Genomic DNA, 25654 nt, shown 5'->3' on the forward strand with positions numbered 1-25654 from the left:
CTGTGTTTGATATTAATTACGGCACGTCTGCAATTTTAATCATGCCATTATACCGTTAAATATGAACAAAATGAAAAATACTAACAAAAACAAATGAAGGTAATTAGGCTGGATCATGATTTTTTTATTAATTGCTAGCTACACAATCCCTGCTTCTCTCTCTTTCTAATCTATCTCCCCTGTCTTTTTAATCTAACTCCCCTGTCTTTTTAATCTATCTTCTCTCTTTCTCTCTTTCGAATCTATCGTCTCTCTCTTTCTAATCTATCTTCTCTCTCATCTCTCTCTTTCTAATCTATCGTCTCTTTCTCTCTCTTCCTAATCTATCGTCTCTCTTTCTAATCTATCTTCTCTCTCGTCTCTCTCTTTCTAATCTATCTTCTCTCTCGTCTCTCTCTTTCTAATCTATCTTCTCTCTTGTCTCTCTCTTTCTAATCTATCTTCTGTATTTATGTTTCAAGTCATCAATAGCAGTCCATTCCAACAGTGTCACTCAGTGTGCTAGAGTATTGAGCCTGCTGGTTGGTTTATGTCTAAACCCAGCAGCGTTTGAACAGCGTTACTGACTGTAGGTTAGGTCAGGCTTTGGCAGGCCAGTTGTGTTTTCTGCTGACTGTAGGTTAGGTCAGGCTTGGGCAGGCCAGTTGTGTTTTCTGCTGACTGTAGGCCAGGTCTTGGCAGGCCAGTTGTGTTTTCTGCTGACTGTAGGTTAGGTCAGGCTTGGGCAGGCCAGTTGTGTTTTCTGCTGACTGTAGGCCAGGTCTTGGCAGGCCAGTTGTGTTTTCTGCTGACTGTAGGTTAGGTCAGGCTTTGGCAGGCCAGTTGTGTTTTCTGCTGACTGTAGGTTAGGTCAGGCTTTGGCAGGCCAGTTGTGTTTTCTGCTGACTGTAGGTTAGGTCAGGCTTTGGCAGGCCAGTTGTGTTTTCTGCTAACTGTAGGTTAGGTCAGGCTTTGGCAGGCCAGTTGTGTTTTCTGCTGACTGTAGGTTAGGTCAGGCTTTGGCAGGCCAGTTGTGTTTTCTGCTGACTGTAGGCCAGGTCTTGGCAGGCCAGTTGTGTTTTCTGCTGACTGTAGGTTAGGTCAGGCTTTGGCAGGCCAGTTGTGTTTTCTGCTGACTGTAGGCCAGGTCTTGGCAGGCCAGTTGTGTTTTCTCCTGACTGTAGGTTAGGTCAGGCCTTGGCAGGCCAGTTGGTGTTTTCTGCTGACTGTAGGCCAGGTCAGGTCTTGGCAGGCCAGTTGTGTTTTCTGCTGACTGTAGGCCAGGTCTTGGCAGGCCAGTTGTGTTTTCTGCTGATTTGTTTAGCTTGGCCAGCCATAGATAAATGTTGACAGACTCCAAGCTGGTAAACACAATACCTGCCATGTCCCAGGTGCAAAACATTAGTCAGAGTAAAGACAAAGATCAAGGCATCACACACTACATGACCAAAAGTATGTGGACGCCTGCTCGTTGAACATCTCATTCCAAAATCATGGGTATTAATATGGAGTCGGTCCCCCCCTTTGTTGCTATAACAGCCTCCACTCTTCTGGGAAGGCTTTCTACTAGATATTGGAACATTGCTGCGGGGACTTGCTTCCATTCAGCCACAAGAGTATTAGTGAGGTCAGGCACTGATTTTGGGCGATTAGGCCTGGCTCGCAGTCTGCGTTCCAATTCCAGATTCGTCCGTCGGACTGCCAGACGGTGAGGCGTGATTCATCACTCCAGAGAACACGTTTAAACTGCTCCAGAGTCCAATGGCGGTGAGCTATACACCACTCCAGCCGATGCTTGGCATTGCGCATGGTGATCTTAGGCTTGTGTTTGCTGCTCGGCCATTGAAACCCATTTCATGAAGTTCCTGACTAACAGTTATTGTGCTGACGTTGCTTCCAGAGGCAGTTTGGAACTTGGTAGTGAGATGTGCAACCGAGGACGGAGGATCTTTACTCTCTATGCGCTGCTGCACTCGATGTTCCCGTTCTGTGAGCTTGTTTGGCCTACCACTTTGCGGCTGAGCCGTTGTTGCTCCTAGACGTTTCCACTTCACAATAACAGCACTTACAGTTGACCGGGGGCAGCTCTAGTACGGCAGAAATTTAACAACCTGACTTGTTGGAAAGGTGGCATCCAATGACAGTGCCACGTTGAAAGTCACTGAGCTCTGGTCAGTAAGGCCATTCTACTGCCAATGTTTGTCTATGGAGATTGCATGGCTGTGTGCTCGATTTTATAGACCTGTCAGCAACGGGTGTGGCTGAAATAGCCAAATCCACTAATTTGAAGGGGTGTCCACATACTTTTGTATATATAGTGTAAGTGCCCTCATACAGACAGTATAATCATTGCTTTTAAAACAGCATGGGTGTGAAAACGAGCTCCGGCATATAACCAATCTTAAGTCCCGTGAGAGTGGGTTGTTGTGGGTTTGCTTGCCCATTTAGTCTTGTCTGAGTAAGAGCCCTTTCACAAGAGTCTGTTACTCTATTGCACCACGGTGATGGATTTGATGAAGGCTTTTGATCGTAGAGTAGACATGTTTGGTTTCTGCTTCTGAAGAAGTCCATTAATGATTGGTTAAGTATCAAACCCTGGTGAAACCCACAGCCTTGTGTTGGGCCTACAGAGATACAGCCTTAAACCAGAGGTGACTCAATAAGGGCTTTCTTTCTAAAGGGGACAAGTATGTGTGTGTCACAGAGCTGTCTCTATCTCTGGTCTGACTTTGGTCTGTCTCTGGTCTGACTTTGGTCTGTCTCTGGTCTTTCTCTGGTCTGTCTCTGGTCTGTCTCTGGTCTGTCTCTGGTCGGACTTTGGTCTCTCTCTGTCTCTGGTCTGTCTCTGGTCTTTCTCTTGTCTGTCTCTGGTATGTCTCTGTCTCTGGTCGGACTTTGGTCTCTCTCTGTCTCTGGTCTGTCTCTGTCTCTGGTCTGTCTCTGGTCTGTCTCTGGCCATTTTCGAACAGTCCCGTGTCTCCTGCCATGTCTAAAGACAAACAAACAAAAACAGACTGTCGGAGAATGAGTGCACAACGGGTAAATTGTCGCTTATAGATATGTCAGTCTGCCAGCAGAGACTTCTATGTCAGTAACGTTGAAGGCGTCTGGCTAGTATTACTTAGCCAGCTGGAAAGATGAAGTAAGAAGTGAACATTAATCGGAGCCTACCTCAGCAGGAGCAAAAAATAGGCTACTAAGTTCTCATAATAACTTTACTTTACGGAGAGCAGGCTACTGAGACAGACAGTGATGTGGCATTCAGTGGTGAGGCTGAGGCAGGCTGCAATGCATTCAGGAGAAAGAAGAAGAGGAGTCCCTGGTTCCCAAACTTGGGGTCAGGGGCCCCCTGAGAAAATCTGTACTAGCCTTATCGAACAAGTAAAAAATAAATATGAACATCTCCACATGGCCTATCTTCCATATCGTCCGACATTAAAATGCAAACAACACAACTTTAAAAATGTCAGACGTTTTCATTTCGTCGCTGATGCTACGTGTCAGTGTGAATCATTTCTCATATCTCCCCCCTTTTCAGAGGTATGACATTACAACTGTATAGCTAATGGGTTAGGTGTTTTCAGATGGCCTGAGGTGAATGAAGCAGCCGAGGGGTTAATGATGGGTTGTTCTCCAAATAGCATTTCAAGGAAATGGAGCGAAGATATCCCTTCCTCTCTCTCATCTTCTCTGCTTAGGGTGGAGCAGAGAGGGTGGGGTGACCAGAGGGTGGAGCGAAGATATCCCTTCCTCTCTCATCTTCTCTGCTTAGGGTGGAGCAGAGAGGGTGGGGTGACCAGAGGGTGGAGCGGAGAGATCCCTTCCTCTCTCATCTTCTCTGCTTAGGGTGGAGCAGAGAGGGTGGGATGGCCAGAGGGTGGAGCGAAGATATCCCTTCCTCTCTCTCATCTTCTCTGCTGAGGGTGGAGCGGAGAGGCTGAGATGTTCAGAGGGTGGAACGGAGAGGGTGGGATGACCAGAGGGTGGAGCAGAGAGGGTGGGATGACCAGAGGGTGGAGCGGAGAGGGTGGGATGACCAGAGGGTGGAGCGGAGAGGGTGGGATGACCAGAGGGTGGAGCGGAGAGGGTGGGATGACCAGAGGGTGGAGCGGAGAGATCCCTTCCTCTCTCATCTTCTCTGTTGAGGGTGGAGCGGAGAGGGTGGGATGACCAGAGGGTAGAGGGAGAGATCATCTGCCCTGTAAGAGCCATTATTCACCGTGAATATGTCCTTCGTCCACTCAGAACCTAAAACAGAGAATGCTGTCATTAAAATTCCAAACATTCCTCCAAATATACCACATGAAAGGACAGGACACTGCTGACAGGACACTGCTGACAGGACACAGTGGCTGCTGGTTTTATGGTTTGGGACGTGCCATCCTTGAGAGGCCACGTGTAATGGACCAATTCTGGTTTTAAAGGCAGTTTTACACAATACCACTGTAGACTTGACTTTCACTGTGGGGAAGATCAATATGATCCAATAGAAAATGGACCGAATGGACAGAATGTACGGTCAACTGGAGTTCAGATAACGGCTGCTTTTGAGTAGGAGGTTAGTGAGAATTGATTTCTGACATAACAGCACTCTACATTCAGCATCTCCTGAAGACTCACACAATGAATGATTGCCTACACACCTGGGTCCCTTAGTCCCTTTCCTTAATGCTAGTGTTAAACTTAGTCTACTCCCTTTCTTTCTTCTGTGATAGACAGGTACTCACCGTAGATGTCAGTAGTTCACAGGGGCGTCTCCCTTTTGTATAAGGCAGCGCTGGTGGGCCCTTCAAACTGCAGCTTGATGGCCTGTTTCAGGTTGAGCTGGGGGTCCGTGGTCGTCATGACCACCGTGCAGGCAGTAGATAAGGCACTACTGGACTTTATAGACATCTTCTGGTTCTCCTCCCGTGTCTCTCTCTGGGCTGGGCTCTGGAGCTCATAGGGGTAGCCCATAGGGAGACAGTTCCTGTTTTTGGGGCCATCTTGTCCAGGCGTCACACCTAGAGAAGCCATGACAGAGTTCCACCTCCCCCCTTCGTACTGAGACCTCTCCTCCTGGATCAGGCTGGGGGGTTTGTGTTTACTGGGATAGTCGAACCCTATTGGGTAGCCTTTGCAAGGCTGTTCAGAGTCATGTACCGTGGCCGTGACTGTGCAGAGGGTGGATGGAGGAGGGCTGGCCTTAGGGCATTGGGCCCTGCGGCTGCTGCTGTGCAGGCTGCCATGGGCGGAGTCTGGCGGAGGCAGGGTGGAATGGCGAAATCGGCTGCGGGGGAGAGAGTGCTGCTGGATCTGCTGGGTGAAAGACAGGCTGTCAGCGGGGACGGTCTGCACCGTGGCCAGGGAGTGGGCTGTGGAGGAGGATGTCTGGGAGCTCTGGATGGAGTGGAAGTGCTCGGCTGTGGAGCCTGGGGAGCAGGAGGCTGAGGCTGAGGAGGTGGAGGCGCTAGCCTCGTTACTCTCTGAGCAGGTTGAGTACAGGCTCTTCACAGTGGATGACTTGGGCGACCGGGTGTTCGATTGGGGCACAAGGCCTGAGTACGGTTTGGCTCCGTAGCTCTCCAGCATCCTGACGATAGTGAAGTGGCCCCTCTTCCCGGCCACCTTGACAGGGCTGCGGCCGTACTTGTCTATGTGGTCTGGGTTGGCCCCTCCCTCCAGCAGCATAGCCACGATGTTGGCGTGGCCCTCCTGAGCCGCGATGCTCAGGGCCGTGGCCCCCTGCTGGCGGCAGGCCAGATCCACGTTGACCCCCCTGACCTCCAGGAGCAGACGACCAGGCGCCACATGACCCCGCCAGGCTACAGAGTGCAGGGGGGTTCGTCCTTCCCCATCCTGGGCATTAGGGTCTGCCCCATGGCTGACCAGCAGCCCCACCGCCTCCAGGTTGCCCTGCCAGGTGGCCACATGCAGCGCCGTACGCCCCTCCACGTCCCGGGACTCCAAGGGCACGCCCCCTTTCTCTATGAGGAGGGCAGCCATGTCCAGATGTCCCTCCAGAACCAGGAGGTAGAGCAGTGGACGGCCCTCAGCGTCCCGTACATCCGTGTCCGTGCCCCGCCTCATCAGTAGCTCCACCACCTCAGCGTGGCCCTCCAGGGCGGCGGCGCTCAGTGCAGAGTGGCCGTCGTAGGCCCGGTGGTCGATGGGTGTTCGGTGGTCCAGCAGCAGCCTCACTGTGCCACAGTGGCCCTCCTGCGCTGCCAAGATGAGGGGCGTCCGTCCCTCGATGTCCATCTCTCCGACACGAGCCATGCTCCCACTCTCCGTCAGGATGGCACAGATCCCCCGGTGGCCCTCGCAGGCGGCGGCGTGCAGCGGGGTCCAGCCCAGATCATCTTTATGGTTCTCATCCAGCCCTCGGTCCAGGAGAGCTCTGACCACCTCCACGCTGCCCTGTGCTGCTGCCAGGCTCAGAGCTGTACGACCCTCCCCATCGATGCTATCCACCGTAGCGCCCCAGAACAGCACCCTGCCCACTGTCTTAGTATGTCCCATGGCGGCAGCCGCCAACAGTGGGGTGACAGCAGCAGAAGCGGAGGCGGCATGTGGCCCGGCACTTTCGTCTACGTCAGCCCCAGCCTCTAACAACAGTTCTACCACCTCCTCATGACCTTCATACGCCGCCAGCAGCAAAGGGGTCATCCCATTCCGGTCCCTATGCCCCGGGTCAGCCCCTCTCTCCAACAGCAGGCTGGCCACGTCTCCATAACCTTTGACCCCGGCTGCTGTGCGCACACAGAGGGCAGCCACGGACAAGGCAGTACGTCCGTCTCCATCGGCCAAGTCGACCTCCGCACCGTGGTCTAGCAGGATCTCTACTGCCTCCCTGTGTCCCATGTAGGCGGCAGCGATCAGCGGCGTGCGGCCCTCCCGGTCTGCCTTGTCCACCTGCGCCCTGTAGTCCAGCAGCGTGAGGAGGATCTTCTCATGACCCCCCCAGGCTGCCGCCCTCAGCGCCGACCGGCCCTCCGCATCACACCCGTCCACGTCCGCCCCCGCATCTAGCAGCAGGTGCACTGCCTCAGTGTGACCCCCCCAGGCCGCTGACCGTAAGGCTGTCCAGCCCTCGCTGTCCGCGTGTTCCACCATCCTCATGGCGGTCTCCGGCTGCTGACCCCTGGCCCAGTCCAGCAGCATCCCCAGCACGTTAACATGGCCCTGCCTGGCAGACAGCGTCAGGGGTGTCTGGCCCTGGTGGTCACTGATCAGAGGGTCAGCCCCTCGGGACAGGAGCAGGACGGCCACGTCGGCTGAGCCTGTGTGGGCCGCTCTGGCCAGCAGGGTGTGTCCGTCTGTGGGATCGGTCCAGTTCACACTGACCCCGCTGTCCAAGAGCACCCTCACTGAGTCCTGCCTCTCCAGCACCCGCCGGATGATGGTCCCCCCTTGTCCTGCACAGTGTACCCCCGTGCTTGGGCCTCTGTCTGGGGTGCAGGAGGGAGGGAACACCCCACTCTTCATCAGCAGCTGGAGGACCTCCTGTCTGACCAGGACAGGGGGCGGAGAGGCAGGGGAAGAGGGGTATGAGGAGCTAGCCAGAGGGGGCACATCTACCCACAACAGCCATAGGGCCAGGAGGGCATGGTTGTCCTTGTGCATGCCTGAGCTGATCAGGTGCGAGCCCATCTGACAGGTGTCCTCTGTGTTAAGGTGTGGGGCGCGCAGGGAGAGAGCCATGGCCAGCATGGTGTGTCCCTCAGACACACTACACAGATACTTCTGAGTGCAGTACTTCACGTCCGTCAGCCACTCTGCAAAACTAGCATGGAACAGAAGCTTGCTGCCTCCCGGCCCGTCAATGAGCAGCGTAGACAGAGCCTTTAGCCTGCTCTGGAAGTCCAGAGGGCTAAGGGACATGTCCTGGGTCCAGGTGGCGGTGTAGATCTCCTGGGTGGTGAAGGGCCTAGGGGAGGCCAAGAGGGCGTTGAGGAGGGGCCTGACCTCAAGGAACAGGCACCTGGGGAAGAGTCTCTGGCAGAGCCACAGGTAGAGGCCGTTGAGGGTCCCGGGGATGTCTCGGATCTCCCGGAGACCCACCAAGGCCCCCGCCACACCGTCTAGCACCTGCTCCAGAAACAGGAAGCAACCGCCACTCTTGATGTGCAGCAGGTTGAGCATGTCGGCTGTCTCGGGGGTCAGCTGACGGCGGAGCGCCCCTTCCTGGTCCAGCCTCCGCAAGATGTACTGCTGCACATCACGCACTGGCGCCGGCTTCCGCAGGTCATCCAGACACAGCTTACGGAAACCTGGAGGAGAGAGAGAGTGAGAGAGAGACAGAAAGAGAGAGAGGAGAGAGAGACTTATTGAAACTCAGATTATTTTTCTGTTTTAGGAAGAGGTATTGGACTTCCCTGGAAAGACAGATGTATAACGTGTATGGGGTAGCATTGAACTGCTGCCAGGCCAGAGGTTGAAGAGTCGGAAGTCGGAAGTTGACATACACCTTAGCCAAATATATTTAAACTCAGTTTTTCACTATTGCTGACATTTAATCCCAGTAAAATGCCCTGTTTTAGCTCAGTTAGGATCACCACTTTATTTTAAGAATGTGAAATGTCAGGATAATAGTAGAGAGAATGATTTATTTCAGCTTTTATTTATTTCATCACATTCCCAGTGGGTCAGAAGTTTACAAACAATCAATTAGTATTCGGTAGCATTGCCTTTAAATTGTTTAACTTGGGTCAAACGTTTAGGGTAGCCTTCCACAAGCTTCCCACAATAAGTTGGGTGAATTTTGTCCCATTCCTCCTGACAGAGCTGGTGTAACTGAGTCAGGTTTGTAGGCCTCCTTGCTCGCACAAGCTTTTTCAGTTCTGCCCACAAATTTTCTGTAGGTTTGAGGTCAGGGCTTTGTGATGGCCACTCCAATACCTTGACTTTGTTGTCATTAACCTCACTAGTGTACGTGTACGCCAAATTCAAAAACAGAAATACTTATTATAGATATTCAGAAAACATACAAGTGTTATACATAGGTTTAAAGATTAACTTCTTGTGAATCCAACCACAGTGTCAGATTTCAAAAAGGCTTTACAGCGAAAGCATACCATGCAATTATTTGAGAACATCGCCCAGCAGACAAATCATTACAAACAGTAACCAGCCAAGTAGAAGAGTTACACAAGTCAGAAATAGAGATAAAATTAATCACTTACCTTTGATGATCTTCATATGGTTGCACTCAGAAGACATTCATTTACTCAATAAATGTTCATTTTGTTTGATAAAGTTGCTCTATATCCAAAAACCTCAGTTTTGTTCGCATGTTTTCTTCAGTAATCCACAGGCTCAAACGCAATCACAACAGGCAGACAAAATATACAAATTGTATCCGTAAAGTTCATAGAAACATGTCAAACGATGTTTATATTCAAACCTCAGGTTGTTTTTAGCCTAAATAATTGATAATATTTCAACCGGACAATAACGTCGTCAATATAAAAGGTAAACAAGAAAGGCGCGCTCTCGGGATTGCGCATGAAAAAGCTCTGTGACACTTTAGGGTCCAGTCATTCAGACTGGTCTTACTCCCTCATTTTTCAGAATACAAGCCTGAAACAATTTCTAAAGACTGTTGACATCTAGTGGAAGGCATAGGAACTGCAATTTCCTATGCCTTCCACTCGATGTCAACAGTCTTTAGAAATTCGTAAGTCAATGGATACTGTAATAGCATTGAATGGAAAACTACAAAAGTAAAAAAATCCTACTTCCTGGATGGATTTTTCTCAGGTTTTCGCCTGCCAAATCAGTTCTGCTATACTCACAAACATTGTTTTAACAGTTTTGGAAACTTTGGAGTGTTTTCTATCAAACTCTACCAATTATATGCATATCCTAGCTTCTGGGCCTGGGTAGCAGGCAGTTTAATTTGGGCACGCTTTTCATCCAAAATTACGAATGCTGCCCCTACCCTAGTGAAGTTAAGCTATTTTGCAACAACTTTGGAAGTATGCTTGGGGTCATTGTCCATTTGGAAGACCCATTTACGACCAAGCTTTAACTTCCTGACTGATGTCTTGAGATGTTGCTTCAATATATCCACATACTTTTCCTCCCTCATGATGCCATCTATTTTGTGAAGTGCACCAGTCCCTCTTGCAGCTCAGCACCCCCACAACATGATGCTGTCACCCCCGTGCTTCACGGTTGGGAAGGTGTTCTTTGGCTTGCAAGACTCCCCCTTTTTCCTCCAAACATAACAATGGTCATTATGGCCAAACAGTTCTATTTTTGTTTCATCAGACCAGAGGATATTTCTCCAAAAAGTACGATCTTTGCTGAGCGGCCTTTCAGGTTATGTCGATATAGGACTCGTTTTACTGTGGAAAAATATACTTTTGTACCTGTTTCCTCCAGCATCTTCACAAGGTCGTTTGCTGTTGTTCTGGGATTGATTTGCACTTTCCACACCAAACTACGTTCATCTCTAGGAGACAGAACGAGTCTCCTTCCTGAGTGGTATGATGGCTGCCTGGTCCCATGGTGTTTATACTTGCTTATTGTTTGTACAGATGAACGTGGTACCTTCAGGCGTTTGGAAATTGCTCCCAAGGATGAACCAGACTTGTGGTCTACAATTTATTTTCTGAGGTCTTGGCTGATTTCTTTTGATTTTCCCATGATGTCATCATTGACTCAAATGATGTCAACTAGCCTATCAGAAGCTTCTAAAGCCATGACCTCATTTTTTGAAATTTTCCATGCTGTTTAAAGGCACAGTCAACTTAGTGTATGTAAACTTCTGACCCACTGGAATTGTGATACAGTGACAAAGTGAAATCATCTGTCTGTAAACAATTGTTGGAAAAATTACTTGTGTCATGCACAAAGTATATGTCCTGACCGGCTTGCCCAAACTATAGTTTGTTAACAAGAAATTTGTGGAGTGGTTGAAAAACGAGTTTTAATGACTCCAACCTAAGTGTATGTGAACTTCCGACTTCAAATGTATATATATATATGTATATATATACACATATATATACGTAAGTGTGTGGACAGGCTATTTCAGCCACACCCGTTGCTGACTGGTGTATAAAATTGAGCACACAGCCATGCAATCTCCATAGACAAATATTGACAGTAGAATAGTCAGTACTGAAGAGCTCAGTGACTTTCAGCTGAGGCCCAGTCATGGGATGCCACTTTTCCAACAAGACCCAGTTCCAAACTGCCTCTGGAAGCAATGTCAGCACAAGAACTATACGTCGGGAGCTTCATGAAATGGGTTATTTGGGTTATTAAAGCCCATGATTTCAGAATGCGATATTCGACGAGCAGGTGTCCACATACATTTGTTCATGTAGTGTGTATATATATACAGTACCAGTCAAAAGTTTAGCTATTTTCTACATTGTAGAATAATAGTGAAGACATCAAAACTATGAAATAACCCATATGGAATCATGTAGTAACTAAAATAGTGTTAAACAAATCAAAATATATTTTAGATTTTAGATTCTTCAAAGTAGGCACCCTTTGCCTGGATGACAGGTTTGCACACTCTTGGCATTCTCTCAACCAGCTTCATGAGGAATGCTTTTCCAACCGCCTTGAAGGAGTTCGCACATATGCTGAGCACTTTTTGGCTGCTTTTCCTTCATTCTGCAATACAACTCATTGTAAACCATCTCAATTGGGTTGAGTTCGGGTGATTGTGGAGGCCAGGTTATCTGATGCAGCGCCATCACTCTCCTTCTTGGTCAAATAGCCCTTACACAGCCTGGAGGTGTGTTTTGGGTCATTGTCTTGTTGAAAAACAAATGATACTCCCAGTAAGCGCAAACCATGTGGGATGGCGTATCGTTGCAGAATGCTGTGGTAGCCATGCTTGAATTCTAAATAAATCACCAACAGTGTCACCAGCAAAGCACCCCCACACGTCCTCCTCCATGCTTTACAGTGCGAACCACACATGCGGAGATCATCCGTTCACCTACTCTGCGTCTCACAGACACGGCAGTTGGAACCATAAATCTCAAATTTGGACTCATTAGACCAAAGGACAGATTATACATTTTAGTCATTTAGCAGACGCTGTTATCCAGAGCTACTTACAGTAGTGATTGCATACATTTCATAAGTCTTTTTTTTCTTCTTTTTTTTGTTTCCTCCGTACTGGTCCCCCGTGGGAATCGAACCCACAACCTTGGCGTTGCAAACACCATGCTCTACCAATTGAGCCACACAGGACCAAAGATGTCCACTGGTCTAATGTCCATTGCTAGTGTTTCTTGGCCCAAGCAAGTCTCTTCTTCTTATTGGTGTCCATTAGTAGTGGTTTCTTTGCAGCAATTTGACCATGAAGGCCCGATTCACGCAGTCTCCTCTGAACAGTTGATGTTGAGATGTGTCTGTTACTTGAACTCTGTGAAGAATTTATTTGGGTTGCAATCTGAGGTGCAGTTAACTCTAATGAACTTGTTCTCTGCAGCAGAGGTAACTCTGGGTTTTCCTTTCCTGTGGCAGTCCTCATGAGAGCCAGTTTCATCATAGCGCTTTCAAAGTTCTTATAATTTTCCAGATTGACTGACCTTCATGTCTTATTAAAGTAATGATGGACTGTCGTTTCTCTTTGCTTATTTGAGCTGTTCTTGTCATAATATGGACTTGGTCTTTTACCAAATATGGCTATCTTCTGTACACCACCCCTACCTTGTCACAACACAACTGATTGTCTCAAAGGCATTAAGAAGGAATGAAATCCCACAAATGAACTTTTAACAAGGCACACCTGTTAATTGAAATGCATTCCAGATGACTACCTCATGAAGCTGGTTGAGAGAATGCTAGCTAGAAAATGAACTATAATCCCAATCCGTAGATTAACATTAGTAGCAGATTAGCCACTCGTCGGCAGATCCTCACAAGGCGCCCGGATCTCCTTCCACAAAATCTTTTCCGTCTTTTTCTCCTGCGAATGACGGGGACGAGGGCTTGTTCAGGTATCTGGAGTAAATCCCTCTCGTCCGACTCATTAAAGAGAAATTCTTCATACAATTCAAGGTGAGTAATCGCTGTTCTGATGTCCAGAAGCTCTTTTCAGTCATAAGAGACAGTAGCAGAAACATTATGTACAAAATGAGTTACAAACAAAACAACAACAAAAAATTAAAAAATGGCACGGTTGCTTATGAGCCCATAAAACGGCAGCCATTTTTCATGGTGTTGAGCAGGATTGTGTTGGTGTCAGAGCGCTACTGTATTTAACCGTGTTGAGCAGGATTTTGTTGGTGTCAGAGCGCTACTGTATTTAACAGTGTTGAGCAGGATTTTGTTGGTGTCAGAGCTCTACTGTATTAAATGGTGTTGAGCAGGATTGTGTTGGTGTCAGAGCGCTACTGTATTAAATGGTGTTGTGCAGGATTGTGTTGGTGTCAGAGCGCTACTGTATTTAACAGTGTTGAGCAGGATTTTGTTGGTGTCAGAGCTCTACTGTATTAAATGGTGTTGAGCAGGATTGTGTTGGTGTCAGAGCGCTACTGTATTAAATGGTGTTGAGCAGGATTGTGATGTTTCAGAGGGCTACAGTATTTAGTGGTGGTGAGCAGGATTGTGATGTTTCAGAGGGCTACAGTATTTAGTGGTGGTGAGCAGGATTGTGATGTTTCAGAGGGCTACAGTATTTAGTGGTGGTGAGCAGGATTGTGATGTTTCAGAGGGCTACAGTATTAAATGGTATTGAGCAGGATTGTGATGTTTCAGAGGGCTACAGTATTTAGTGGTGGTGAGCAGGATTGTGATGTTTCAGAGGGCTACAGTATTAAATGGTATTGAGCAGGATTGTGATGTTTCAGAGGGCTACAGTATTTAGTGGTGGTGAGCAGGATTGTGTTGGAAATAGAGTCTCTCTCTCTCCTCTCCAGAACGGACGTCTTCAGATGTCACCCACCCTGTGATAATGAGAGTGTGGGGTATCTGTGCTTTGTTAAAAACTAATGTAGTGCTGTGTGGGCAGTAAGAACTGGCATTCAGCATGCCTGACAAGGACAGGAATACAATGGTTGGTCCCCTCGCTGCTTTGTTCCTGATCACGCCACAGTTGATTACAATTTGCATTTTCTAACACTACCCACATTCTAATGACATTCAAATGTATTTTTGTTTTGTTGACCTTTTGTAGAAAAGCCTGACTTTAGATATCGTCCATGCTATAGGCTTGTAAAAAAGCCTGACTTGAGATATTGTCCATGCTATAGGCTTGTAGAAAAGCCTGACTTGAGATATTGTCCATGCTATAGGCTTGTAGAAAAGCCTGACTTGAGATATTGTCCATGCTATAGGCTTGTAGAAAAGCCTGACTTGAGATATTGTCCATCCTATAGGCTTGTAGAAAAGCCTGATGTTATATGCTTGGGGCGGCAGGTACTCTAGTGGTTAGAGCATTGGGCCAGTAACCAAAAGGTTGCTGGATCGAATCCCCGAGCTGACATGGTACAAATCTGTCATTCTGCCCCTGAGCAAGGCAGTTAACCCACTGTTCACCGGGCGCTAAAGATGTGGATTCTGATTAAAGCAGCCCACTGCACCTCTCTGATTCAGAGGGCATTCAGTTGAAGGCATTCAGTTGTACAACTGAAAAGCATAGCAGAAATGCCTGATTTGAGATATTGTCCATGTTGAAAACACATAGACTCTGTCAGCTGATGAGCTTAAGGGCACTACAGCTGTTCTAATCACGTTTACAGTAAACAACCATGTTAGGATGTGTATTGGCAAGAATGGTGGCAGACAACTTTGTTTCATGTTTACAAAAGCTAGTAAAATACTAATTCAACCGGTCTGGGTAGCAGTTTGAGGTGGTGCTTTCAAACACAAGCCAACTCACTCCATATTCAGTACCAGTCAAAAGTTTGGACACACCTACTCATTCAAGGGTTTTTCTTAATTTTTTTACTATTTTCTACATTGTAGAATAATAGAAATGAAAACTACGGAATGACACATATGGAATCAAGTAGTAACCTTGTTAAAAGTTCATCTTAATGTAACTGAGTCAATCAGTTTACATTTTAGTCATTTAGCAGACGCTCTTATCCAGAGCAACTTACAGTAGAGTGCATACATTTTTATTAAAAATGTTTAAATACTGGCCCCCCCATGGGAAACAAACCCACAACCCTGACGTTGCAAGCGCCATGCTCTACCAACTGAGCTAAAGTGGGACAACACAGTTGTGTTGTGACAAGGTAGGGGTGGTATACAGAAGATAGCACTATTTAGTATAAGACCAAGTCCATATTATGGCAAGAACAGCTCAAATAAGCAAAGAGAAATGTCCTTCCATTATTACTTTAAGACATGAAGGTCAGTCAATGCGGAACATTTCAGGAACTTTTAAAGTTTTTTCAAGTGCAGTCGCAAAAAAACATCAAGCGCTATGATGAAACTGGCTCTCATGAGGATCGCCACAGGAAAGGAAGACCCAGAGTTACCTCTGCTGCAGAGGATAAGTTCATTAGAGTTACCAGCCTCAGAAATTGCAGCCCAAATAAATGCTTCACAGAGTTCAAGTAACAGACACATCAACTGTTCAGAGGAGACTGCTTGAATCAGGCCTTCATGGTCAAATTGCTGCAAAGAAACCACTACTAAAGGACACCAATAAGAAGAAGAGACTTGCTTAGGCCAAGAGATTTTTGCTTCCAACCACCATGTCTTTGTGAGACGTGGTAGCCTAGTGGTTAGATCAGATCTCTGCATGTGTAGTTCCCACTCTGAAGCATGGAGGTGTGATGGTGTGGGGGTGCTTTGCTGGAGACACTGTCTGTGATTTATTTAAAATTCAAGGCACACTTAGTGGGACTATCATTTGTTTTTCAACAGGACAATGACCCAACACATGTCCATATGTGGAAACTCCTTCAAGACTGTTGGAAAAGCATTCTAGGTGAAGCTGGTTGAGAGAATGCCAAGAGTGTGCAAAGCTGTCATCAGCTTTGGCTACTTTGAAGAATCTCAAATTTAAAATGTATTTTGATTTTGATTGGTTCAACACTTGAGAGGAATATTTACACCTGCATTGCTTGCTGTTTGGGGTTTTAGGCTGGGTTTCTGTACAGCTCTTTGTGACAACAGCTGATGTAAATAAATGTGATTGATATTTGTGTAGAACATACAAAGGAAGACCTGAGACAGTCCACACATACCTGAGAACATCTTACACACAGCCTTGTTCTGTCTGCGTACAGAGCAGACCAGGAGCAGCCAGCTGGGGAAGAGGTGCTGGTGGCTGGACAGGAGCTCTGAGATAGAGCTGTTCCTCCCTGGAGCCCCAGCACTGCAGGACCCCTCACCGGCCCCATACTCACACCCCGGGTCCAGGGAGTCCACAACCAGAAACAAGGGCTGCCCTGGGGGAGGGAGGCCCAGCAAAGGCAATAACACTGCCCTGGAGAGAAAGAGAGGAATGTAGCTGGTATTTCATCACACTGGTAAATTAACAGATCCGATTTTCATTTTACCTTTATTAACTAGGCAAATCAGTTAAGAACAAATTCTTATTTACAATGGCAGCCTAGCAACAGCAGGTTAACTGCCTTGTTCAGGGGCAGAACGACAGATATTTACCTTGTCAGCTCAAGGATTTGATCTAGCAACCTTTCGGTTACTGGCCCAACGCTCTAACCACTAGGCTACCTGCCGCCCCTACACTCTAACCACTAGGCTACCTTCCGCCCCTACACTCTAACCACTAGGCTACCTTCCGCCCCTACACTCTAACCACTAGGCTACCTTCCATCTCTACACTCTAACCACTAGGCTACCTTCCGCCCCTACACTCTAACCACTAGGCTACCTTCTGCCCCAAACAGCTGTAGTAATATACATAATTGCATCATTCAGTGACTGAACTGTCTGAACATGAATGTCCATAGTTGTAGCTACTGCAATGAAACATAGTGAAAGCTGGTGTCATAAAGGTAGAACAGAACTGTGGTATCAATGGTGGGGTTTTTCCTGAGGAAACAGCTTCTACATTCACCAGGGCTATGGGTGTTACATCTGTCCTGCTCAGGCAAGCCTTTCAGCCCCACTCGCCCTGGTTCAACTCCCTCACCCAGTCTCACTCCCTAACCCTGTCTCCCTAGGCCAGGGTAGAGTGATCCAGTGACTCAGGTCTAAAGAAGCTCTGGGATTTCCTGTACCGCCCTGGGCACACACACACACACACACACACACACACACACACACACACACACACACACACACACACACACACACACACACACACACACACACACACACACACACAGGACTGTCGTCTCTGCCAGCCCTCTTATAGCCTTCTTATCAAAAGCCCTGTTCTACAGCATTAGATTTACTAACTATAGCATAGTAACAACAAGACACAGTAGATGTACTAACTATAGCATAGTAACAACAAGACACAGTAGATGTACTAACTATAGCATAGTAACAACAAGACACAGTAGATTTACTAACTATAGCATAGTAACAACAAGACACAGTAGATGTACTAACTATAGCATAGTAACAACAAGACAGAGTAGATTTACTAACTATAGCATAGTAACAACAAGACACAGTAGATGTACTAACTATAGCATAGTAACAACAAGACACAGTAGATTTACTAACTATAGCATAGTAACAACAAGACAGAGTAGATTTACTAACTATAGCATAGTAACAACAAGACACAGTAGATTTACTAACTATAGCATAGTAACAACAAGACACAGTAGATTTACTAACTATAGCATAGTAACAACAAGACACAGTAGATTTACTAACTATAGCATAGTAACAACAAGACACAGTAGATTTACTAACTATAGCATAGTAACAACAAGACACAGTAGATGTACTAACTATAGCATAGTAACAACAAGACACAGTAGATGTACTAACTATAGCATAGTAACAACAAGACAGAGTAGATTTACTAACTATAGCATAGTAACAACAAGACACAGTAGATGTACTAACTATAGCATAGTAACAACAAGACACAGTAGATTTACTAACTATAGCATAGTAACAACAAGACAGAGTAGATTTACTAACTATAGCATAGTAACAACAAGACAGAGTAGATGTACTAACTATAGCATAGTAACAACAAGACACAGTAGATTTACTAACTATAGCATAGTAACAACAAGACAGAGTAGATGTACTAACTATAGCATAGTAACAACAAGACACAGTAGATTTACTAACTATAGCATAGTAACAACAAGACACAGTAGATTTACTAACTATAGCATAGTAACAACAAGCGGGCACAGCAGTCCAGCCAGTGTACTAACTATAGCATAGTAACAACAAGACACAGTAGATTTACTAACTATAGCATAGTAACAACAAGACACGTAGCCTAGCAGTCCGCCGTGTACTAACTATAGCATAGTAACAACAAGACACAGTAGATTTACTAACTATAGCATAGTAACAACAAGACACAGTAGATTTACTAACTATAGCATAGTAACAGGACACCTCTACGGTATATAGGCTTCTATAGAGTCCTCTGGGACGGGAGGGTGGCTTCACACAACACCTAGGCCATGTAACAACCACGCAGTGTATGTGTGTACTGTGCGTGCGTGTGTGTACTGTGCGTGTGTGTGCGACATAATGAGGGCGATGACACGATGGTGCTGTATTTTGTTATAACACCGTCTCTCAGACCTGGTAGTACAGTACAACACGCTGCAGCAGACGTTGAAACCTAACGAAGTGATAAATGTGACACATTTAAACGTTTTGTAACCACACATATATAAAGTGTTTGATAGGTGGAGACTGTGTTTAAAAAATAAAAAAAAGGTACTATTCACAGAGAGACCTGAATAACAGCCTTGGTCATTCACAAACATTCAACAAGGAAGTAACACTCCTACGCTTTAATGATCCCTCTTAGAAGTATCCAAAGGAAGGTGTCAGCTAATGTAAACGTAAGATATAGTCTAGTGACCCCACCCCCCCACTACTCACGCTGAACAATACACTAAGCTCAAGTTTTATGTAAAAGCACTTAGTGCCTTTTGAGAGAGGGGATGTGAATGCAGGCTCCAGTCTAAAAACATTTAGGTCACAGGCTTTTTCACACTTATGACATAAGAGAGGAGCACACGCCTTGTGGTTAATGACCCCTTAATTGACTCAGGGTTTTCCTGCCACATCCGGTCCTCGTGGTACTAGCCCGAAGGCTGACCTTTTGAACCCACAGCCCTGCTGTGAATATACAGTGTGTAAGCTAAGCGGGGTTGTTATATGGTGTTAAAATCAAATCAAATTTTATTTGTCACATACACATGGTTAGCAGGTGTTAATGCAAGTGTAGCGAAATGCTTGTGCTTCTAGTTCCGACCATGCAGTAATATCTAACAAGTAATCTACCAATTCCACAACAACTACCTTGTAAACACAAGTGTAAAGGAATGAATATGAATATGTACATAAAAATATATAAATGAGTGATGGCCGAACGGCATAGGCAAGATGTAATAGATGGTATGGAGTACAGTATATACATATGAGATGACTATTGTAAGGTATGAAAACATATAAAGCAGCATTGTTTAAGGTGGCGAGTGATACATTACATCAGGATGGCAAGATGCAGTAGATGGTATAGAGTACAGTATAAACATATGGGATGAGTAATGTAGGTTATGAAAACATTATATAAAGTGGCATTGTTTAAAGTGGCTAGTGATACATCTAATTACGACTCTAATGGCTACAGCTAGCATTTATATGGTGTTAATGACTCTAATGGCTACAGCTAGCATTTATATGGTGTTAACGACTCTAATGGCTACAGCTAGCATTTATATGGTGTTAATGACTCTAATGGCTACAGCTAGCATGTATATGGTGTTAACGACTCTAATGGCTACAGCTAGCATGTATATGGTGTTAACGACTCTAATGGCTACAGCTAGCATTTATATGGTGTTAATGGCTACAGCTAGCATTTATATGGTGTTAATGACTAATGGCTACAGCTAGCATTTATATGGTGTTAATGACTCTAATGGCTACAGCTAGCATTTATATGGTGTTAATGACTCTAATGGCTACAGCTAGCATTTATATGGTGTTAATGACTAATGGCTACAGCTAGCATTTATATGGTGTTAATGACTCTAATGGCTACAGCTAGCATTTATATGGTGTTAATGACTCCAGTGACGCCAGGACAGCGGAGTCAATCACCACCTTCCTGAGACACCTGAAACCCCACCTCTTTAAGGAATACCTAGGATAGGATAAAGTAATCCTTATAACCCCCCCCCCCCCTTAAAAGATTTAGATGCACTATTGTAAAGTGGTTGTTCCACTGGATATCATAAGGTGAATGCACCAATTTGTAAGTCGCTCTGGATAAGAGCGTCTGCTAAATGACTTAAATGTAAAATGTAAATGTAATGGCTACAGCTAGTATTTATGTGGTGTTAACGACTCTAATGGCTACAGCTAGCATGTATATGGTGTTAACGACTCTAATGGCTACAGCTAGTATTTATATGGTGTTAATGACTCTAATGGCTACAGCTAGCATTTATATGGTGTTAACGACTCTAATGGCTACAGCTAGCATTTATATGGTGTTAATGACTCTAATGGCTACAGCTAGCATGTATATGGTGTTAACGACTCTAATGGCTACAGCTAGTATTTATGTGGTGTTAACGACTCTAATGGCTACAGCTAGCATTTATATGGTGTTAATGACTCTAATGGCTACAGCTAGCATGTATATGGTGTTAACGACTCTAATGGCTACAGCTAGCATGTATATGGTGTTAACGACTCTAATGGCTACATTTAATGACTCTAATGGCTACAGCTAGCATTTATATGGTGTTAACGACTCTAATGGCTACAGCTAGTATTTATATGGTGTTAATGACTCTAATGGCTACAGCTAGCATTTATATGGTGTTAACGACTCTAATGGCTACAGCTAGTATTTATGTGGTGTTAACGACTCTAATGGCTACAGCTAGCATTTATATGGTGTTAACGACTCTAATGGCTACAGCTAGCATGTATATGGTGTTAACGACTCTAATGGCTACAGCTAGCATTTATATGGTGTTAACGACTCTAATGGCTACAGCTAGTATTTATATGGTGTTAATGACTCTAATGGCTACAGCTAGCATTTATATGGTGTTAACGACTCTAATGGCTACAGCTAGTATTTATATGGTGTTAACGACTCTAATGGCTACAGCTAGTATTTATATGGTGTTAACGACTCTAATGGCTACAGCTAGCATGTATATGGTGTTAACGACTCTAATGGCTACAGCTAGCATTTATATGGTGTTAACGACTCTAATGGCTACATTTAATGACTCTAATGGCTACAGCTAGCATTTATATGGTGTTAACGACTCTAATGGCTACAGCTAGTATTTATATGGTGTTAACGACTCTAATGGCTACAGCTAGTATTTATATGGTGTTAACGACTCTAATGGCTACAGCTAGCATTTATATGGTGTTAATGACTCTAATGGCTACAGCTAGCATTTATATGGTGTTAATGGCTACAGCTAGCATTTATATGGTGTTAATGACTCTAATGGCTACAGTTAATGACTCTAATGGCTACAGCTAGCATGTATATGGTGTTAACGACTCTAATGGCTACAGTTAATGACTCTAATGGCTACAGCTAGCATTTATATGGTGTTAACGACTCTAATGGCTACAGCTAGCATTTATATGGTGTTAACGACTCTAATGGCTACAGCTAGCATTTATATGGTGTTAATGACTCTAATGGCTACAGCTAGCATTTATATGGTGTTAATGGCTACAGCTAGCATGTATATGGTGTTAACGACTCTAATGGCTACAGCTAGCATTTATATGGTGTTAATGACTCTAATGGCTACAGCTAGCATTTATATGGTGTTAATGGCTACAGCTAGCATGTATATGGTGTTAACGACTCTAATGGCTACAGCTAGCATGTATATGGTGTTAACGACTCTAATGGCTACAGCTAGCATTTATATGGTGTTAATGACTCTAATGGCTACAGCTAGCATTTATATGGTGTTAATGGCTACAGCTAGCATGTATATGGTGTTAACGACTCTAATGGCTACAGCTAGCATTTATATGGTGTTAATGACTCTAATGGCTACAGCTAGCATTTATATGGTGTTAATGGCTACAGCTAGCATTTATATGGTGTTAATGGCTACAGCTAGCATGTATATGGTGTTAACGACTCTAATGGCTACAGCTAGCATTTATATGGTGTTAATGACTCTAATGGCTACAGCTAGCATTTATATGGTGTTAATGGCTACAGCTAGTATTTATATGGTGTTAATGACTCTAATGGCTACAGTTAATGACTCTAATGGCTACAGCTAGCATGTATATGGTGTTAACGACTCTAATGGCTACAGTTAATGACTCTAATGGCTACAGCTAGCATTTATATGGTGTTAACGACTCTAATGGCTACAGCTAGCATTTATATGGTGTTAACGACTCTAATGGCTACAGTTAATGACTCTAATGGCTACAGCTAGCATTTATATGGTGTTAACGACTCTAATGGCTACAGCTAGCATTTATATGGTGTTAACGACTCTAATGGCTACAGCTAGCATTTATATGGTGTTAACGACGCTAATGGCTACAGCTAGCATTTATATGGTGTTAACGACTCTAATGGCTACAGCTAGCATGTATATGGTGTTAATGACTCTAATGGCTACAGCTAGCATGTATATGGTGTTAATGACTCTAATGGCTACAGCTAGCATTTATATGGTGTTAACGACTCTAATGGCTACAGCTAGCATGTATATGGTGTTAACGACTCTAATGGCTACAGCTAGCATCTGTTCAAATTCAAGGATCCTCTGTATATGCTTTCACCGTCACTCCAAGCTTGTGTTTCCTCTGATAGTGTTCACATGACAGTGGCTTAACCGCAGCCACTTTCTCTCAATCAGATTCCGAATGCACACAGCTCCCTCCAGGCTATGGGTCAGTCTGAGGGGAATGTGGAATGTAGCCCTATACTTCACACCAGAAACACAGCAAACAGATAGGGAGAGCGTCAGCGTTCCTCCACCGTCCACAAACATCCCCAGAGTCAGCATGACAGCAGCAGACAGACAGAGAGGGTCCTCGTGAGAATGGCGACCTCACCAAGCGGTACCAACGACTCCGTCTTTGCGACTCGAGGGAACGCATTTTTCATGTCTTTGTTCTTTTTTCTGAAGGGACGTGTTGTAAATAGCATTGTAGCGTTCATTCAGACTGGAGGGCCATTGTGAGAGCGCTGAATGGCTTGTATTATTAGTGAATAAATAAAGAAATAAATAAACCAAGGAAACGAGACAATCACTAGCTTTTTTTCTGTGGTACTTTTGGCCCTCTTTGTTTGACTAAGCAGCACTAGCAGTGACAGGCTTTTAGAAGTACAGTGTAAAGAGAATCTGAATGTCAATGCTTACAATGACGGCATACCAAAAGGCAAAATGTCTCCTGTTGGGGATGGGGGGCTGGGATAAAATAAATAAATACAAATGTATAGGACAAAACACACATCACGACAAGAGAGACAACACAACAGTACATAAAGAGAGACCTATAAGACAACAACATAGCAAGGCAACGACACATGACAACACAGCATGGTAGCAACACAACATAACAACAACATGGTAGGAGCACAAAACATGGTACAAAAATGATTGGGCACAGCCAACAGCACAAAGGGCAAGAAAGTAGAGACAACAATACATCACGCAAAGCAGCCACAACTGTCAGTAAGTGCCCATGATTGAGTCTTTGAATGAACAGATTGAGATAAAACTGTCCAGTTTGAGTGTTTGTTGCAGCTCGTTCCAGTCGTTAGCTGCAGCGAACTGAAAAGAGGAGTGACCCAGGGATGTGTGTGCTTTGAGGACCTTTAACAGAATGTGACTGGCAGAACGGGTGTTGTATGTGGAGGATGAGGTCTGCAGTAGATATCTCAGATAGGGGGAAGTGAGGCCTAAGAAGGTTTTATAAATAAGCATCAACCAGTGGGTCTTGCAATGGGTATACAGAGATGACCAGTTTACAGAGGAGACTAGAGTGCAGCGATATGTCTTATAAGGAGCATTGGTGGCAAATCTGATGGCCGAATGGTAAACTCCCTGTTATCTGTAAGAAGTAGTCAAGGACAGTTAACTAGGAGAAGCTTGATGGTTGTGTAATTTATTTCACTTTCCAAATACATTATGCTAATACGACTATTCATATGCTACCGTAAAAGTGTGACAACTATGTCAAATCAAACAATGGGTATTTTTCGCAGGAGTACTTATCCCTCTATCAATCTGAGTGACTCAATGTTTGAGTTTGACAACCCTTGAAATGTCTCTATAGAAATGTCACATCCGCTTCTGCAGACAATGTATTGAATTCACATCAAAGCAGAGCAATTCACAAAGCCGTCTAGTTAAGTTGATTAGTAATGCTAGAGAGTAATAAGAGGGGGTATAGAGTGCAGACCTTTTGAAGGTGTCATCCGGGTCCCTCTGGCAGTGTAGGGGCTCCAAGGTGGGAGCCACCAAGGGGGTGTCTAGTGTTTCCCTGTACCCCAGAGGGAGGAGGGGGCTATCCCTCAGCTGATCCACCAGGCCCAGGACAAACCTCCACACCGCCATGCTCCTCCCGTCCTCCCGCTTGCAGAAGTGAAACCCCAAACAGCGGGGTGCCAGCCCGACCCCCAGCCCTGCGTCCGATGTGGGCCATACTGCCTCTGTGCATAGGGCTGTCTTCCCTGCCCCGGGACCCCCAGTTACTAGGACCCCCGGGGGCCGGCCGGGAGTGGACCTGGCCTCCAGACAGCGCCGGAGCTTTTCCAGGGCCCATTCCCGGCAGTAAAAGCGGTGGCCCCGTAGCAGGCTGGTGCTATGGCTGCTGCCACTCATCGGGCCCCTGGGAACCAACCAGGAGTCACTCCACCACGCATCCCACGTCCCATACTCCCCTCTCCAGTTCCTCTTGTAGTTTTGCTTTCGATATGAATGGACAATTGTGTACTATTATATGGACTATACAGCTCTGGCAGCTTTGGTAGTGTCAGGATACTTTCCTTTAGTGTCCTGAAAGTTCTGCGTCAGATGTTATGTTCTGGTGGATCGTCCAGGTACCATCCTAGTCCCTTAATCTTTCCCCTGTGGTCAATTAGGATCAGTCCTCTGGACACTCAGTTGTGTGGAGTGAGATCCTTTAGTCTCTCCACAGGTTCCTCCAGTCAATCAGTGTGTCTCTGCCATCTCAACCGGGTCCGAAAGGTGAGAAATACAAGGAAAAGGTTAATGAATGGAAAATAGAATAGCGGTGCTGCTGCTACACGGTTCCAGTACCGACTCTGTCTTTCACACTGCTGCTCCTCTCCTCTGTCTGAGAGAGAGAGAAAAACAAGAGATCCAGAGAGAGTGCCAGACCGTGAGAGATTGCGACGAGGGATCACCCCAGATAAGATATCCTTGTGTTCTACCTCCGTGCTGCTGCTGCTGAAAGTCCTGCTTTCTCTCATTGCGATTCCTACATTTGTCTCAAAGTTTCTTCCCTCTCCGTACAGTTGGCTCAGATGAAATTCCCTCTTTCACACGCCCTCTCACTCCTCTCTCTCCCTCCCCCTCTCTCTCTC

The 25654-nt window shown here is 45.6% G+C and overlaps 1 protein-coding gene across 1 annotated transcript; it reads right to left on the minus strand.

Annotated features, from left to right (window-relative positions):
- On the minus strand, window positions 1-25654 carry LOC106582487 (ankyrin repeat domain 50-like). The gene is made up of 4 exons (XM_014165643.3): window positions 24508-25654; window positions 16140-16381; window positions 4707-8231; window positions 1-4227 (listed from the first exon to the last, which is right to left on the minus strand). The coding sequence occupies exons 1-3, from the start codon at window positions 24927-24929 to the stop codon at window positions 4723-4725; spliced, it is 4173 nt and encodes a 1390-aa protein (XP_014021118.3). The 5' UTR covers window positions 24930-25654; the 3' UTR covers window positions 1-4227; window positions 4707-4722.

The sequence above is a fragment of the Salmo salar genome, chromosome 21, assembly GCF_965601325.2.
Source record: "Salmo salar chromosome 21, fSalSal1, whole genome shotgun sequence".
Classification (NCBI taxonomy): domain Eukaryota; kingdom Metazoa; phylum Chordata; class Actinopteri; order Salmoniformes; family Salmonidae; genus Salmo; species Salmo salar.